The 19,858-nt window shown below is 32.9% G+C and overlaps 1 protein-coding gene across 3 annotated transcripts in view; it reads right to left on the reverse strand.

Moving 5' to 3' along the window:
- Window positions 1-9,448: 9,448 nt before the first annotated feature.
- LOC107887067 (vacuole membrane protein KMS1) overlaps window positions 9,449-19,858 on the reverse strand; it is a 33,787-nt gene continuing 23,377 nt past the window's right edge. For all 3 annotated transcript variants that reach the window (XM_041102457.1, XM_041102458.1, XM_041102459.1), the window contains 3 exons: window positions 10,478-10,594; window positions 9,997-10,179; window positions 9,449-9,911 (listed from right to left, as the gene is read on the reverse strand). In XM_041102457.1, coding sequence (XP_040958391.1) covers window positions 9,753-9,911; window positions 9,997-10,179; window positions 10,478-10,594 — 459 coding nt within the window. In that variant the 3' untranslated portion in view covers window positions 9,449-9,752. The remainder of the gene's footprint in view (window positions 9,912-9,996; window positions 10,180-10,477; window positions 10,595-19,858) is intronic.

Genomic DNA, 19,858 nt, shown 5'->3' on the forward strand with positions numbered 1-19,858 from the left:
AGCTAACTCTTTACTACTTGAACCAGTAGCCTCATTCTAATATGAGTTTATCGAAAATAAAATATAAGCCAAACCACCAAAGATAAGTCTAGGATAAAAAAATAGCATATTTTCCAAAAGTGAGACTTGGACCCAAGACCTCAAACACAACCCCAAATCACTTAATCACTAGAATAGATACTCATCTATGACAAAATTCATAAAAGAAAAGTTAAATAAATTAGGGCATTACATTAATACTCTACAGAATATATTCGGATTAAATGTATCATTTATCTTAGAAATTTTATATCTGATCTTGTTCCTATTTACCGGTTCCTGATGTTTCAAGCACTCCTCTACAAATTCATTAGAAGGGACTATCCACTCTAATGATTGGAGAACATTCACAAATTCAATATCTTCCACTACATTCTGATCTTGTTTGTTCCCCCACTCAGATAACCTAGACATTGCTTTGGGAATGACTCCAACTCTTAATTTATTATTGCATATGGTCGTTATTTCCTCGCTTGGCTCTCTTTTTCGGAGTTTCTTCTTGTAATGTTATTTCCACTAACTCACATTGGTTGTCTTCTACGCTCAAAAGTGCCTGACTATTCAGAATTTCCCCAGGTACTTTGGTCATTAAGTTTTCCTCTTTATCTAGACTTTGGGGTTGCTCATGCTGGTGACCAATTCAATTTACGTTTGTGCTCATGTAACCATCTTGTAGATTCACAAGAGTTTCACCTCTAAGTTGACTTAGTTCCAGCATTAATAGTCTTTGGTTCTCCTAAATCTCCCACTCTTCATAGAGTCCTTCTTCATAAATTTCATCTCCATCATCTGACCATATATAATCAAAGTTGCCCATGATGCTTGCTAAACTAATTTCAATAGTCACTACTGCAGTTCTTTTTGCAGGGGGTGTATTGAGATTTCTTGAAGAGCAAAGAAGTATTAGTAATGTTAAGAAAATAAGAATAAACTAAAGATAGTATCTATAATTTAGATATTTCCTAATTATTCTATTAGAATGCAAAAATCAAAATCAATTTAGTGACACTGCCTCCCCGGCAACGATACCAACAACTTCACCGCCTCCAAACGTGCCAATATCCAGAGTAGAAATTGTCTTCTACGCTCAGAAGTGCCTAACTATTTAGAATTTCACCAGGTACTTTGGTCATTAAGTTTTCCTCTTTATCTAGACTTTTGGGTTGCTTATACGGGTGACCAATTCAATTTACGTTTGTGCTCATGTAACCGTCCTGTAGATCTGCAAAAGTTTCACCTCTAAGATAACTTAGTTCCAGCATTAATAGTCTTTGGTTCTCCTAAATCTCTCACTCTTCATAGACTCCTTCTTCTTAAATTTCATCATCATAATCTATTTCATCATCTGACCATATATAATCAAAGTTGTCTATGATGCTTGCTAAACTAATTTCAATAGTCACTGCTGCAGTTCTTTTTGCATAGGGGTGTATTGAGATTTCTTGAAGAGCAAAGAAGTGTTAGTAATGTTAAGCAAATAAGAACAAACTAAAGATCGTATCTATAATTTAGATATTTCCTAATTATTTTATTAGAATGCAAAAATCAAAATCAATTTAGTGACATTGCCTCCCGGCAATGACACTAACAACTTGACCACCTCCAGACGTACCGATATCCAGAGTAAAAATCCTACAAAAAATATGTTAAAAGGGAGATATTCACAAGTATATGGGTCAGGATAAAATATAGTTACAACGGAATAGGTGAGCACTCCGAGGATCATACCCAAGAGAGGCTAGCACTAAACTAATATTAATCTAAACAAAAATAGAACTAATTATGTAACACCCCGTACCCGAGACCGTTGCCGGAGTCGGACACGAGGGGTTCACAGACTAAATTCTCTTACTATCGCAGTCCATTTTAAAATTTTCCAGGCAGTTGGCTAACTGCGACACTGTCACCTTAAAAATCATATCTTGAGTTTCACAACTCAAAAATCAGTTTCGTAATTTTTTCCTGAAACTAGACTCATATGCCCATCTATATATTTTTTTCTAGAATTTTTGGTTGGGCCAATTAGTACAGTTTATTAGTCAAAGTCTCCCATGTTACAGGGATCGACTACACTGACCTTTGCGCATTACGACTTGGATATCTCCCTGCACAGAGCTTCAATACTGATACCGTTTGTTTCTATAGAAACTAGACTAAGAGAGGAATCTATACATGTATTGCATGACTCCTAATTATCTCTGGTTAATTTATAATGAATTTCCAAAGTTGGAACAGGGAATCCAGAAACCGTTCTGGCCCTGTCTCACGAGAACCTGAATATCTCTTAACATACTGTCCATATGATCGTTTCGTTACTTTCCTATGAAAATAGATTCATCAAGGTTCGTTTACATAATTTATTCATTATTTAATTCCAATCCTACTATTTTTAGTGATTTTCCAAATCTACATCACTGCTGCTGCCAGCATCTGCCTTTAAGGTAGACTTTACCTATTTCATAGTTTCCATGATTCAACTAGCCCTTTTAGCATAAATAGCACAAATTATGATAGTGATTAACCATTCCATACCAAATGATTATAACATTATGCTCAAACATATATAAGCCATTTTCGCATGGCTATATACATTAACCAAAATATTCTTCCGCCACTAGTCTATTTTATACATGCCATAAGATAATCCAAAACATAGCAGTACCAAACAGTGGATAGTGATAGTGTGACTAGTTGCTGACGATCCCCGAGCCTGTAGCTTCGCAATGAGATCTATAAAATAGAGGAAACAGAGTAAACAGAGTAAGCATTACAATGCTTAGTAAGTTTTAAGCAGTGTCAACAGATAACAATCAAATTATAACATAGTTGTTCGTATTTTTATTTCACTCTTCCTTCGGGCATACCATCCCTTTACCGAATATGCACATCTCATCATATACAATAGGCAGATAAACTTTCACATAAAAGTGAGCTCATGTGACATAGATATATCGTATGATTTCACATCACCTCTCACACTGATCCGATGTCACATAATCATAGGAATAGTCTCATAGATTGCTCTCGTATGCATCACATAACTACCTTATGATTTAGTGCAAATCAAGCTCACATATAAACTTGGAGTACATACCTGTTTAACCTTTCGCATTGAATATATTTATAAGCAATTCTTATTACGAAGTCTTACCCGGACATAATCTCCACACGAAGTTATCGGGTCTTACCCAGACAAAATTCTCACACGTAGTCATCGGGTCTTTAGAGCTTGGATATAGTACGAGCACGAAGCTTACGGACATTAATCAGTGATAATATTCTCGCATAAAGGCTGCGGGGTTTTAACCCGGATATAGTACTGACACAAATGCCCTTCGGGACTTATCACATTTATGCACTTTCACATCCATCACGTTGGCCACTCGGCCCTGTCACATATATACACTTTCACATTCATCACATCGGCCATTAGGCCTTATCACATATATACACTTTCACATTCATCACATCGGCCATTAGGCCTTATCACATATATACACTTTCACATTCATCACATCGGCTATTAGGCCTTATCACATATATACACTTTCACATTCATCACATCGGCTATTAGGCCTTATCACACATATACACTTTCACATTCATCACATCGGCTATTAGGCCTTATCACACATATACACTTTCGGCTATTAGGCCTTATCACACATATACACTTTCACATTCATCACATCGGCCATTAGGCCTTATCACATATATATACACTTTCACATTCATCACATCGGCCATTAGGCCTTATCACATATATACACTTTCACATTCATCACATCGGCTATTAGGCCTTATCACACATATACACTTTCACATTCATCACATCGGCCATTAGGCCTTATCACATATATACACTTTCTTGGCTGAATCTACATCTATCATTTTCCAATATCACAATTTAGAATTCACGTATGGGTTTAATCGATAGCTTATGAGCAATTAGAACAAGTTTATCAAGGTTTACAACACAATCTCAAATTCAGCACAAGCTGTTTTTCCTGAGCAATAGTCACTAAATCATTTATAACTGGAGCTACAAAACTCCAAATCACTTTCCGTTAATTTTTCCTGAATATAGACTCGTATATCTTCCATCCATAAAATTTCCAGAATTTTAGGTTTGGCCAATCAATACCAGATTTTTCTTAAAGTTTCCCCTGTTTCACTGTTTGACTAATCTGACCACTCTTCACTACGAATCAGATTTCTCATTTTACAGAATTCAAAGTATGTTGTATTTGATTTCATTTGAAACTAGACTCATTAAGGAGTCTAATCATATAAATTTTATCTTATAACCATTTTTGTACAATTTATAATGATTTTCTAAAAACAGAACAGAGGATTACAGTGTCATTCTGCGCTGTCTCACACAACTTTAAGTATCTCATTATCGGAAATCCCTTTGCTTACACGGTTTCTTTTATAAGAAACTAGACTCATTAAGATTTAATTTCATGTCTCATTCAGCCTCTAATTCAAATCCATAAATTTATGGTGATTTTCTAAATTCATGTTACTGCTGCTGTCCTGAGCAGGTTTATCACAATTTTATTCTTCTGACATATCCTTTTAGCACTTCATAATATCATATCCATTTGGCAACATATCATATCAATAACTTACCTATACTTCATAATAGCCATTAGGCTATATGCATAAAAATTTACAATAGAGTTATGATTCTTTTAATATGTGCTTAACATATCATACTCAATCACATTATAGGCTTTAATACTTAAAACTTACCTCGATCGCTAATGTACGTCAATTCCGACTATTCGACCAATTTCCCTTTTTCCACGATCCGACTTTGTTTCCATAAGCTCTTGATGCTCAATCAACAATTTTTAACTTCAAATTTGCAAACAGCAATGTCGTCACTTTACATAACAGAAATTAAATTTCATTACTTAAACTATCCACGACAATCACCTTCCGAGCACCTTAATTTTCTTTAAGCTAAACTACCTCATAGTATACATATACACATTCGGCTAATTATAAAACAAATCAACACTCATAACCGAATCATTGACTAAAATCACATTCGGTAATATGCTTTTAAATAATTTCAATATTTATTAACATCTAAAACTAATTTGCTTGGGGTGCCATGAATTATTCAAATCGGTCGAATATCATTGAATCTCTAAAATCATGCTTATAACCACTTGGCCGAGTTTCACATTTCAAAGCCACATATATATATTATTCAAAGTATTTATCAACATTTAAAAATCCAAAACCATAAAACTCAATTCATATAACACCAAACTCAATGCTAAATCACCCTAGGCACATTCAGCACTAGCACAAGCACACACACATTTAACTTTTCTAAAATTCAACTTTAACAAGCTTCCTATGCTTCCATGATAAAAACCGAATGCTCATCTTCCCACCAACATGCATATTTAATTATCTCAAGCCTCTCTTAATCAATTTTATTCATAATAGCATGAACTCAACAATCCATTACTCATACAAAACAACATAACCGAAAACCTTACTCATTCCAAAAATTCAAATCTCAACTTGGTCACAAAAATAACTTGATATCTCACCAACACAACATCAACACCAAGCAAGAATGATGCATCCATGGCCGAGTGTCATTTCTATCACATAGCAAGATTTAGACCATGGGCTAGGTAGAACTCAAGCTAACAACTAAAACATGCATGCATCTCATGGAACATCATCAAACATACCTTAGCCTAGTTACATGCATGGCCGAACCTCTTCAATCTTTCTTCTTCCTTCCTCCTTAAAATTTTTGGCCAAGGATGAACCAAAGGATGAACACTTTTTTTTTTCTTTCCTTCAACTCACGACAAGGGGGGGGGGACAATCACACATATCCTTTCTTTTTTTTTGTTTCTCATCCTACTAACACTAATATTTTATTGCCCATGCTCTTTATTTTATTGTTTCCTCCCATGATGCACCAACACAACATGTCTATGACATGTTTTGCCCATCACCCTTTGTCCATCCTAATGTCATGGCCGGCCACTACTAGATGGGGGGGAAAATTGACATGCAAGTCCCCCCTTTTTCAACATGCACTAATAGGTCCTTATGTTTTGATCTATCACATTTCAAAAATGTCACACATAAGTCCTATTGACTAAATTCACATGAAATTTACTAAATCGAAGCTTAAAATTTTCACACATTTATTTTAGACAATAAATATCATGTTCAAATAATTTGGTTACTCGGTTTAGCGGTCCCGAAACCGCTTTCCGACTAGGGTCAAATTAGGGGTGTCACAAATTAGTACCCTAATTAAATTATATTATGACTAAACATAAAAATAGAGTTTTCAATAACTAAATAAATAAAATAATATAAATAGAAAAACTTGGAAGATTTGCTATGGAAACTTAGATAGATCTGAGCAAGGGTGACTAGCTCGATTCAGGAATCCTAATTAACTATATCTTCGGGGTTCCTTGTTCAGTCAACTAGTCAATACCCTAGTAGGATCTTTCAATATTCTAAAAGAACAATGAGTTAGCAGTAACTACTTATCTCTCGACCCCAAATCCAGACCTGTTCGGGGCTAAAGTGTTCGCGGATAGGCCATACCAATTTTGGGTTAATTATCAACTAAATGACTTCTTAGGGTCATCAAGCCTAGGGTTTATGTTCTTCCTCTCCCAAATAGTTGATCCGTTAAGAGAGCCCTACAAAACAGTTAATTAATCATACCTCCACTTGCTAACACCCCATAAAAGAATTACTTCCTCATGGATCTCATAAACATGATAAACATGATATATAAAATAGACATGAATAACGAATCAAGAGAATAAGGTTTAAAAGAAGCTTGAATTGTATTTAAAGATAATGTTGAATCCACAGAGAGTTTGATTGAGCTCCACAGATCAGATCTCCCAATGAAAGAAAATAACAAAACTAGAATTAAACCTAAAACCTAAGAAAAGAGAAAACTAAAGACTAAAACTACGAAGAAAATTATACAATATGAAAAGTCGTCCATAACATGTGTTAAATAAGCCCATTTATAAACTAACAGTGGTTGTCGTCCTTAATGCTAGGTCAGCTGCTGCTCTCGTGCTTAATGTTTGATTGTGCGAACCAAAAAGCCTCTGGCTCGTGATTATTTCTAGTACAAAGTCGATGTTGCGACACTCCAAATCCTATGTCGCGACATCAAAGGCAATATGCTCATTCTTCAAGAATTCTTCAGGGTTGTGTCGCGACACCTAAGGCAGTCTTGAAATTCTTATATTCTGCTCCCTATGTTGCGACATCCAACTCTTCATGTTGCAACACAGGGACCAATATTAAGTTAGCTCACCTTTTTATGGTCTCCTGCACACTCACAAAGCATACTAGCTCACCCTTAGGCCTCATTCGGCCCCTAAGGTCAATAAAACACTCAAAATACACATTTTATTGAATTTAACTAAAGTAATAAAAACTTAACTAATACCTAACTAAAGTGCTTGTATTCAAGCTCCTCAAATGTGAAAACTAGTTTAATTTGATACACTGAATTACGAGTGATCACCTTGTCACACGTCCATGTGTCCCCTGTTTACACTTTTTACCTTAATTTTTGTAAAAGTTTCAAATTAGTCTAGATTAGCTCCTAGGTTGATTTAATAGTTTTGTATACTCGATTAAGGCTCAATTATGATTGATTATCATTGAATGATTGCAATTATATTATATTATGAATTGTTTGATCAATTATGTCGATATACTTGGGTTAGGTGACCAGATCAGGTATAGGGTGTTACATATTTGGACAAGTTAAAGCTAAAAACATGAAGACCAATTCAGTTGAAATTGAAGACTTGATGATTGGTTACTTGTGGAACAAGTTAAGTCACTTTCTATGATTGAAGACTTAGGATTACACTGAGACTCTTATGAAATTATTATTCTATTATGTCTTTTTAGTTTTACTTTATAGAAAAGTGATTAGATTATAACTCTTATGTAAGCAAAACTTAAAGTAATATATAAACTTAAGTTTTATGTAGGTTAAAAAGTAACTAAGAGACTGAGAGATTAAGAGAGTACAAATATGTTCAAATTCGGAACATTTTATGTGTGCATTGTTTCTGTAACCAATCAAGAGGCTCTCTTGAGTTGGAAAACTAAGCTGTCAAGGGGAAAGCTTAGTGGGAGAGTGATCTAGCCTTTGTACAACGATGAGATTGCTAAATTGGTGAGTCTTAGAACAATGTTAGGACTTAAACCATTGGTTGTACTATGAGAAAGATAGTGGATCATTGCTCTGAGCAATGCTCCACAGACGTAGGCTAAGGCCGAATTGTGTAAACAATCTCGGTGTTCATCTTTACATTTTCACACTTTTAATTTCGTGGTTGAAATTGTGGCCACGATTCCAAGCAATATTTTAGCCACAATTTCTTGTTTGGAAAGCAAGTATCCCTCATTTCTTCATTTTTCATATTTACTCTTTCATATATGTAATTTATAATTTTATTAATAATACAATATATTTATAATATTTCAAGTTCTTAATAAAGGAAGAGTAAATGTAATATATATTAAATATATATTTTTATCAAACAAAAACATATTTTGATTACACAAATATGCTAAAATGAATTATTATATGTAAAACTAAAATGAAACGGTTTGAATCTTTTTGATTCATCGTGATTTCCATATATTTTATAATTGAAAAAAAAACCGTTACTATTATCTATACTATTAATAAAACCTTCACTAAGTTAATGTCACGAGTGAGTTAATGTCACGGGTTAATCAGTACTAATAAAATTAGAAAATTATGAAAATGTACTTTTATAATTAAAATAAGTTATATTATTCGAGGGTATTGCAATGGTTTTATTTTAACAAAAATCAAGAAAAATATGCATATGGTGAGATTCAAACCTGCACAAAGTGGATTAGCAAAACCTTAAATTTACCACTTAACCAAACTTTATTTTATTATTTTTCATACTATTTTTTTAATATGCACGATTTAACATCTCCATCAGTTGTATATCTATACTATTAATAAAAAACCTCTGACTCACAATTGCTGATAAAATCATGATAAATAATTGTCGTGCATTTAGTATTGATTATGTGATCTATTTAGGTGTTAAAATTTTGTTTTACAAGTAATTTAATCTAATTTTTTTATTTTAATATCGTACATATTTTAGTGTTATTATGATTAATTAGTTTCAAATCATTTGTTTATTTTTTATTTTATTTTATTTTTAAATATATATTTATCATCTAAATTTGTGGTTTCAGACGCTGATTAATTTCTAATGCAGTAACGTAAAGATTTAAGAAAATATATTAAAAAATCCATTAGTGCTTGAACTGAAGCAAATCTTTCATTGTGCACAGGCTAATTAAGAGTGGAAGATGGAAGCAAAGCCAAAAATTGAAGTCTTACTTTGCGAAAGAATAAATTTCCAAGTGTCAAATAGCTCTTAACAATGGGAGAAAAAAAAATTTTACTGCCAGCATTACACAGGAATTATAAAAACCTGTAGCTTCTATTTGTCTGTGCTCCTATTTTCTTTATACAAAGCTTCTTGTTGGGGAATTGCTTTAATGGTAAATTATGAAAGAGCAGTAACATATAGTGAACTAATACTACCCGTAAACGAATAATAAAGTAAAACGATGACCGAATGCCAGTATACCCGCTTCATAAATTCGTAAGCTTAATGTCTCGAAGCAGATACCTTCTTTGCAAGCTGCTTATCTTGCTGCCTTTTCAGATGGTCCTGAGCAGTCGCATTGACAATCTTCACAAAGAAGTTCATAAGCATAAGCCACACAATAGTGTTCCAGATCGAAGCAAATGAAAAATCCCACTTCTCCTGCAGAAGAGATTTGAAATCTATTTTACAGAGTCGTTTTAGAAGACTAAAATGGATATATATTTTTTACTGATTCAAGGGGTACCTTGACATTTGAAGGGACAGGATGTGGGGCAGCTAAGTACTTTTCCTTTACGGCATGAAGTTTTTCTGTGAGTGTGGGCAAGTAAGAATCAAATCCAGGAATGAGGCTACTGAGAACCCAGATCAGTTCATTCTCTATCCAGTCCAGAAGTTGATTATTACAGACAGAGATAATAAAAACCGTCTGCAGGGAAGGAACCAAATAGATACTAATAAGATGCTCGCAAAAAATTAGGATAATTTAACTTTATTGATACAATTAACACACACGCAAGTTTGTTTTTGTCAGATAGTAGTCAATTCCACCTGAATCTTTTCAGAGTGGTGACATTCTCGTAACACCGTAATCAAAAGTAAAACAATGAATTTATAATAAGACCTTCAACTCCATGGGTAGAAACAACTTGATTCAGTAGAAATAAAACAGTGAAAGGGAACCGAGGCTCTGCTTGTATGATAAACACAAAGAAAACATCACAAACCTGTATGTGAGTTTTAATAATTGCCTTCCCAACCAAAGTTGCAAGAAAGAACTTCCAAAACGGAATCCCAAATTGTCCACACATGATGCCAGCAAGGTCAAATAAAGGATTCGGGACCTGAAACATGGTTCAGTCCATCAGCAGGTTTACATGGTAAAATCAATCAACAATGGCATAAATAGCATTTATAAACTGTGAACTCATATGGTCTTAAATGGAAATAACTAATGAGACTTGGTGTTCAAATGCCATTCAAGTTTCTCGACTAGACTCTCAACATAATGCAACACTTCGTAATTAGCTTGTTGAAATTATCCCATGAAATTTATTTTATCAAGAAAATTTTATATCTTGAGACAGATTATATATAGTATCTTTTAAAATACAAAATTTATAAAATAAACAAACAGCACCGTACAACAAAATATAGATAAAGTGTACAAGATATTAAGGCTTAATTATTGCTCAAGTGTACAAGATATTAAGCAATGCCATTCAAATGCAACACTTCAACATAATGCAACACTTCGTAATTAGCTTGCTGAAATTTTCACATGAAATTTATTTTATCAACAAACTTTTATATCCTGGGACAGATTATATAGTATCTTTTAAAATACAAAATATCTCCATTACAAGAGCTGTTATTTATAGACTTGAGATTATTGCTTAAGTTTCATATACTCCATTTCGTAAGCATTTTTATTATTCTTTTTAAGTTTACGTCTGATGTATTCTTAGTATTTGACCGTTCTCAAAAAATTGTAATTTTTATCAGTTGGTACTTGCATATTGTTTCCGATTCTTAGACAAAGCTAGTATACAAGATATTAAAGCTTAATTCTAGAACAAGATTTGATTTCTTTTATTTCTTTTCTCTTTTAGACTGCGTAAGCATGTATAAAAAGGCACACCACAAAGTTGAATATAACACACATTTTCTCATTTCTTCTATCTGTTAACTTGGCATACAGAGCCTATCTTTATCTAAAAAGAATATATTAAAATCTTTTTTGTCAATTTTTGTTTCTTCTCTAGTGCCTTTTTTATTTTAGCGTCACCTAGTGTGGGTGAGCAATCTTGTTGGGACCTTAGTTTTTCTAATATTCAAATAGCTTCTTAAACTACATGTTTTGTCATCATGTACTATTCCTTATTTGAATAACTGACTAGACAGACCTTTGAATAGTAGTCCGGGCTTACAAGACTGCCTAAGTGCAATGTATTGTTGGAATTTTTTATTTTGATCTTCATGATGTGTTAGTCAGTTAGCAAACGATCCTCAAGTCATGTTTTAATCCACCCTCAATGATGTTGATTGAATCTGGAAAGAAGGACGAGTAAGGAATCACAATCTCATCTTAAAGGCATCCTTTTCCTTTTACTTTGAGACCAAGCTAACTGATTTACTTACATATGAAGGAAATTATGTAATAACTATTGAAGATATTTCAAGAGATAAATTTAGCCTTTTATTAAGAGTTTTAAACTTATCAAAATGTTGCTTCAAAGCTCTTGTGTCAACTTATAAAAGGTTGCAAGTGATTTCTGTGTTCGATTTAAACTAATGATGTCCAAGAAGAAAGGTCATTTTATCTCACATCCATCTTCGGTGATTAAAGCTTCAAATTCATACAATGATAATGATGTTCGTTTTAATAGCCTAGAGGATGATTTTAAGTATATGTTGAAGAAAATGGAAGTGTTGTGCAAATTGAATGATTCTTTGAGAGAAGTTGTAATTCTCAAAGGGGAAAAAAGAAAGACCCAATACTATTGTCAAAGAGAAAGATGGTGTAATTATTGATCTTAGAAAAGATTAACGAGATACTTGATGAGACTATCAAGAAAAATGATGAAACAATTGCTAAAACTAATGCAACTTTGAAAGCAAATGAGCAAGATTTAAATGATGCCAAATCCATTATCAAAAAATATGAAATCCAAAGTGATGAGATCTCTGATGTTTGGAGACCCAAGCTTGGTTGTAATGAACCTGATAAGAAACCTATATCTCCTACGAATTTGGTTAAATTTAAAGAAACGATTGCTACTGATCTACTTTAATTTGATATGTCAAATTAGGCTCTCTCGAGCACTTAATGAGCTTGTTGTCAAGTAGTTTACTAGTCTTTTTAATGTTTTTTTATTGATTCTTAGATTTTAGTGTTAATGATAGTTTTTCTTACATTTTACCTCTTTTGAGACCCAAATTCACAAAACTATGTTATTAGGAGTCTAAAGGTGGATTTGAACTTGTTTAGGGAGATGACTAAGGTCAAACATCAAGGCGGACCTCAACAATTGTGGGGGTCACGACACAAGTGCATGTGTGTCATGACATTGACCCTCCATCACCTCAAGGAAGTGAACTTCAACCAAAACCCAACTTGGAGTAACCTGTGGTGTCGCGACACCAAACCAATTGTTGAAGTGAAGGAACCCAATGCCTACTGTCGTCGAGGTTACGACACCAGCAAGGCTGTGTCGCAACACCAAGTGCCTCAAGCCAAGCTTGTGTCCGCTTCCATGGATGTCACGACACCAAAACCTGGGTGTTGCAATACTGAAGTTTGACAGGTGAAAAAAAAACTTCAAGGGTAATTTTGTGTTCAAACTCAACTAAAGTCATATTATTTTCTTTCAATGTATTTTTGTTAATGTTAGGGTTAGGGAATCTCATGTATTTAAGACATCTTTATGTCACAACTAATAGAGGGGATCTTTATCATCTTTTTGTGAACATCTTTTATTCCCTCACCATTTTTCACTTTCTGGGTTTTTCCTTTCTTGACTTAATAGTTATTTATGCTATTTTATTCTTCATTTTTACTACACTTTTAGTTTTCTTAAAAAGATACAAGAACCTTCATTGTTATTTTGGGTTTTTCTTTAAAATATTTGATTCATTTACATATTACTAGTTATCAAAAGTGCAAAAATATTAACTTGTGATGTGGATTTGTCAACATTCTTGTCATTATTTTCATCAAAAACATGTTCAAGAGTCTTTAAGCATTTTTAAACCCTTATCCTTTTTTGGTTAATTAATAAATCATTTAAGCATGAAATTGGCTAGACTTTGTATTTTGATTATGAGTAGAAACTAAATTTTATAGTTGTTGGTTGATTGAAATATTGCATGATTAATTTTAGGGTCAAGGACTAAATTGAAAAAATACACTAAATTGAATAGGCTTAAAAATCTTGAATTGATAACTTTATGTGAACAATTAGATAGGTGGGACCAAGAGGAGATCCTATTGTAAACTAATTTGATTGTCCTAATTTAGTTTAGTGAGGTTGAGAGATAAACTAAATTAAATTGTCTAATTAGGTAAAATGGTGACCAAGAGTTTAAATTGAACCAATTAGGAGTTTGAGAAATTTAAACCCCTGCTCCAAGAATTATTTAGAAGCATGGGTATCAATCGACCACTCTATCATATAGAAATGATATCTTTATACTTTTGACAGTTGTTCAATTTAGTCCTCTTAGGTATAGTTTAGCTTAATTAACCTTGAAGTATGAATTGTCATAATATAGCACTTAGTTACTAGCTATCTAGACTTCTTAATTGCATGCTTGAGCATTATCATTTATCTTATCGCCCAATCTCTCTTGGGTTCGGTCCTTGGAATGCTCGAAATATTTCATTGTAACACTTATAAATATTACAATTGACCTGTCACACTTGTAGTAAAAGTCACTTTTATATCCTTATATTTTGTGTTAATTCTCTACTCAGTGTATGTACACCATGGCATGGTCAAGTTGTTGGCGCAATTGCTAAAGAGATGTATGTGTGATGAGTTGAATTATTTTAGGTTTTGCCTTCTTTTCTAGGAAGATAATTAGTGAAAGCTAGGTTTATAGATGCAATGTTTTATTTTGTGTTAATGAAAATCTTCAATATTTCTTTGTTGTTAATGTTTTCAATCAAGGAAAACAATAGTTATAACTGGCCAGAAGATCAATTTACATCTGATGAGAATAGGGTTTCTATGTCTAGCTTAGACTATGATGACAATTATGGGAGATAAGGATATGAGTCTTCTTACGATTTTTATGGTTACACGTCTGAAATCGATAGTTACCATCGAGGGTGATTAGATAGTGTGTCAACATATGATTCATATTATCAGTAGTCAAATCGGATGGGGAATTGTATGGTGAAGAGTATATTTAAGACCCATATCTTATAACTCATGTTGGTATGCTTGAGGATAGCATGCCTTCATGTCATGACATGATAAGGACTATGAAAGATAAATTGTCATTAATGATAGAAACTCTTCAACGTTAAGAAAGTGTGCAAGTTTAGGTGGAAGAGTTCGTTGAATCAAATGCTTTTGAGCTTGAAGAGGCGGTCACCTGTATTATTGTTGGTCATGAAAACTCAAAGGTTGATTTTCAACAATAGTTAGAAATTGGAGTGACTTGCGCAAGGTTGGATAACATGGATAAAGTCTCCAACTCCATTGACGTAGAGGTAGAGGTAGGAGTAGATATAATTTTAGATGAAGAAGTCATTAAGCTTAAACCAATGTTAAGTGAAAATGTAGAGTTGTCGATGCATTTTCTAACGATTTTTGAAGAAGATCAAACTCAAGGGATAACTAAGGATATATGTGAGTATATGAGTTTTGAACTAGACGAGGGAGATAAGGTTCAAGTAATGGACTATTCGAAAGAATTTGAGTTGGTGATTCCTGAATCGATCATTCCTCATAAGGTGATATGGAGTTGGCTTGGTTTTGGTGCGAGGTGTCTAATGATGTAGATGTCTTGTCAGTTGAAGATAAAATGTATGCAAATTATTTGATCAACGAGGTGATATGCATCTTACCAATCATGAACAACCATTGTGAGGACTCTGTGAAAGTTCTTCTTCGGTGGCAAGACTCATCGCCTGAGAAAAATATTTCTTTTGAACTCTTATGCATGATTTTTTATTAATTTGTTCAATAAGTTAGTTTCGTTATTTTGGTGATTTTGTTAGATTTTTACAATTCATATTTTTAATATTAGGTTTTCAATAATTTTCATGTAAACAAGGATTTTGAGTTTGATTGTTGAAAACTAAATAAGTCTCATTCGTACTATTTTCAATGTGGCAACATTCACCTAGAAATATTGCGACACCAAAGGCAGGATTTTACATGTTCATTGTCGCGACATCTATGACAGTCTCGCATTTGAAGCTTGAGGCAAAAAAATAGGGTCAGTATCACGGCATCGTGCTAGTAAAGTTGTAACATTATGGATAGATTGCACTTAGTGTCGCGACACCAGGAGTGAGTGTCGTGACATTGTTAAGTATCACAAAATACCCATTTTAAAGTGGCGACTCGATTCGTGTTTGACACTGAAACAACCTTTTTTACTTTATTTTATTTCAGGTTTTTATCTTCTAAACTACCAAAAAGCTTTCCCTTTTCGCTCGTTCTAGGGTTTCAAAAACTCAATTCTTTTTAAATATGCACTAACTTTTTATCTTCTTTCTTTCTCAATTTTTTGTATTCCATTTCAAGTTGGAAACAAGAAGCAAAAAATTGGTGTCCAATGTTCGTCTTCATCTTCAACAACTATCAAGGTTAAGGGCTTCAATCTCCTCACTTTAGAGTATTTTGATATATTTTTGAAAAATCTGTGTGTTGCATGATTGCTTTGGGTTATTTTACACTTTTCTTATAATTTGTTAAATGCCCATAATGTTTTCTATTAGAGTTGGTGTTTGCATGTATATTTTAAGTAGTTGAATATTGCTCAATGATTGGTTTGAAATTGATAATTAAGGTTAGTTTATTCGAATATTTTTTTTAGACACCGAGAATTTTTGCTTGCTCAAACCTTAAAGGAAATTGGTGATAGGAATCCAAAAGGAACAAAAAGGACTAAATCCCAACTAGAAACCCTTCGTCTCCGGGGTATGACAAGGAAAATTTTAGTAACAGAGAGGCCAAAAAAAATTTTCTTCTAACTTCATGGCAGAATGTTCATACTTGAACTTGGATTTAATCCGGCCTCCTCTTTTTGTAATGAAATTTGGGAATTAGTCCAGTACTACGAGCAGTACGATTTTTACCTCATTTTGAAGAAACCCGTGATCATTCCCAATGTATTAGAATTTTATTCTAATTTGAAATAAACAAAAAGCGATAAAGTGTTTGTTTAGAACAAGAAAGTTGGCATATCTTATAATTCTATTTGTAAACGTTATGGTGTTCCATATTTTGAACATGATGATGTTTGAAATGGATTTGAATTTTTTTACTAATGTTGATATGGATACCATAATGAATTTTCTAACGAAAAATATGAGAGAATGGAAACGAATGTCATATTTAGATTTTCATTTATCTTTTCATTAGTCAATAATGTTTTCAAATGAGAAAATGTGAATGCAACTAATTTGTACTTGGGTAGGCCCAGTACTAAACACTAACACTATCAACGTCTTTCAAGTTGCGTTGCTTTACTCTATTTTGCAGAGAAAGAGAATTTCCTTAGGGAAATGGATTCACGAATACATGCGTAAGTGTGTTTTTGAAGGTAAATTTGGTATATATTTCCCACACTTGGTCATGGATTTATGTCTTAAAGTCGGGGTAAAAATGGAGCCAACTTAACAGTTTCATAAATCCACGAAAGGTATTATTAGTGACACCATTCTTAGACAGTATTGAAAATTGCAACATAAGCAAATTCAAGAGTGGGACCAACGTCAAAAGAAAAAGATGGAAGTACCAACTTCCTTACCAAAGAAGAAATCTACAAGGAAAAATCTATAGAAAAAAAAAGAGCAAATACGCTAGTAAATAAAATACTAGAAAAAAAATAGGCCAAAAATCAATTTTTATCAGTTGTAACAAAAAAAAGAAACTTCATAGAAGTCAAAATATGAAGAAATATATATGCTTAGATACTTTTTGTCTATGGATAAATATATAATTGATAGACGAAGGATCGTAAAGATCAATTAGTGAGATTTTGAGACGATACAATAAATAAGAACTGCTTATTTATGTCATGATATGAAATAAAAATTAGGAATCGACTTATGTAATAGAGTCGGTCCCCTAAATTATTGAGCAACGATGTAGCATCAAATCCTAAAGACAGAATCTTTTAAAATATAACAGTGTAACTACTTTTTCCTTTGAGATAGGTAAAAAGAAGAATGAAAAACATGTTTATTACTATTATGGAAAGGCCAAAAATATTAGATCTCATTGACACAAGTTATGGAATGATCAAATAAAAAGAAAAACAAGGCATATTCAATCTAAAGTTGCAATAGTTGATAGAACAATACCTAGAAAGTAACATATAGAACAAGGGTAAAAGAAAATTCATTTTCCATTATTTTAGGAAAAGAGGCACTTTACACCTTACTGTTTTAAGATGATAAAAGATTGGAAGAGGTTCATGTCTATTGCAAAACATGTTCCAACAGCAAGTGCACTAGGTAGAATGTAACGAAGAAAAATTTGTGTGAGAAAAGATCAACCACATCTGAGCTATGAAGATCAACAAGTTATTGATGTTTAAGTGAAACATGAGGTCGCAACTCATGTTGATCATATTGAGGCTATTTCAAATATCAAGCACACTCCATTACATGAAAAAGGTACTTGTTGTTCCATAAGCTAAAATCCTATTATTAAAAATGTTCCAGCTTATCTCTTTGAATAAATTCGAGGCAAACGAGCAAGGAAAGCATAGATTAATGGGAAATACGTTTGTTTATTTTGGTATGGTATGGTATGGTTTGGTTTATGCCTTGGAGATGATTTTACTTGCTAGTTGATTTTATTTAAAGTTGGTTTGAGGTTCATTAATACTATTTTGGAAGAAGAGGTTGAACTAAAACAAACATGGATGTTCAAACAGAGACTAGAATAGAACAGAAGAGAACATAAGAAAAGAAGGTAGCGATAAATGTTTTTGAAAATTTGGCTATTAATTGTTGCTCTTGTTGGTTAGCTATTGTAGTGATTATGCACTTTGTAAATATTTTTTTACATATTTCCACTTAGTACTGTTAACCTAAAGTTTGGTTAACTAATTGAAGTTAGTTTAGAGGTTGACTGAAAATTGGTAGTTTTACTAGTCATTTTGTGTATACCAAATTTGTTGTTACCTGTTGTTTGATTGGTTATACCATCATGAGGAATTTTACTATCTTTGTAGATTCAACTAATTCTAATACTTGTTTTATTTCCACTTTTTCAAAATGGGTCATTCATTCTGGTTCTATAAATGATAGGGCATGTAATCCCAACCTTTTATCTATCTTTAATTCACATAACTCACATTCTTCTGTCACTATAGTTGATGGATCCACCTATAAAATTAATGCTTCCAAGAAATCAATCCAACTTTGTCTTTTACCTTATCATCAATGTTAAATTTTCATAATATTGTATTTAAGTTAATCTCTGTTAGCAAACTTACCCACAACCTAAATTTTTCCATCTTATTCTTTCTTTATCGCTATCTTTTACAGGATCTTATGATTAAAAAACATCATTGGTGAAGAATATTTATTTGATGGTCTCCATATTCTTAACACGAGAGTTCCTTAATTTGTTGCTTGCTCTAGTATACTCTTTCTAGTTAAAAAATTTATTAGTTGGTATCACACCCGATTTCCTTTAAACCTAGAAATTTAGAACAATTTGGAGGTTGAATTTAAAGAGACTGTAAGCTGGCGGTCTCTACTAAAAAATAAAGAAAAGTCAGAAACAAAATTAGATATGGTTGAAATCCAATTCTAGTTCGACTAGATTAGAATCAACTGGTTTTAAGTGAGAGACAAAATGATTTCTAACAAATCATTTCTATAGAGTTGATAACTGAGCGGAAAGGGCTATATATAGCTAGGAAATGACTTATCAGGGAGGATTCTCCTCACTTCTGCTTTAGTTTTTTTTTTCTTATTCATCTTCTTCCTTGGGTACTTCAAAGAAAAGATAATTATGGTAAGCTCTACATGGAGCGGCGAACATGAATTTTGAGTTAGGAAAGTAGAGAATACAATAAACTAGTAGTGTTCTTAGTCTTTCTGCACACATAGGATTAAGTGAATGAAGTTAAGGGTTTTCATAACCATTTTAAGGGTTCTATATGTTTTTGGAAAACTAAGGTGGAAGTTAAAAAAAATACTGAGTTTAACCCATGATTTGGTTGTCATGATTAGCTACCAGGAGAATGAAAGTTCTGGCGTTCGAAAAAGTAAAGCTAATAAGGCAAAGAAACATCAAGTGAGTTTTTGTACTTCGTTCCTAAAATGCCTAGTAGCTGGCTCAACTCTATGATAAGTCTTGTAGAGGATAAGCTTGTATGAAATTTGCTCAATGTATGTGTATCCGCCA

The sequence above is a fragment of the Gossypium hirsutum genome, chromosome D10, assembly GCF_007990345.1.
Source record: "Gossypium hirsutum isolate 1008001.06 chromosome D10, Gossypium_hirsutum_v2.1, whole genome shotgun sequence".
NCBI lineage: Eukaryota > Viridiplantae > Streptophyta > Magnoliopsida > Malvales > Malvaceae > Gossypium > Gossypium hirsutum.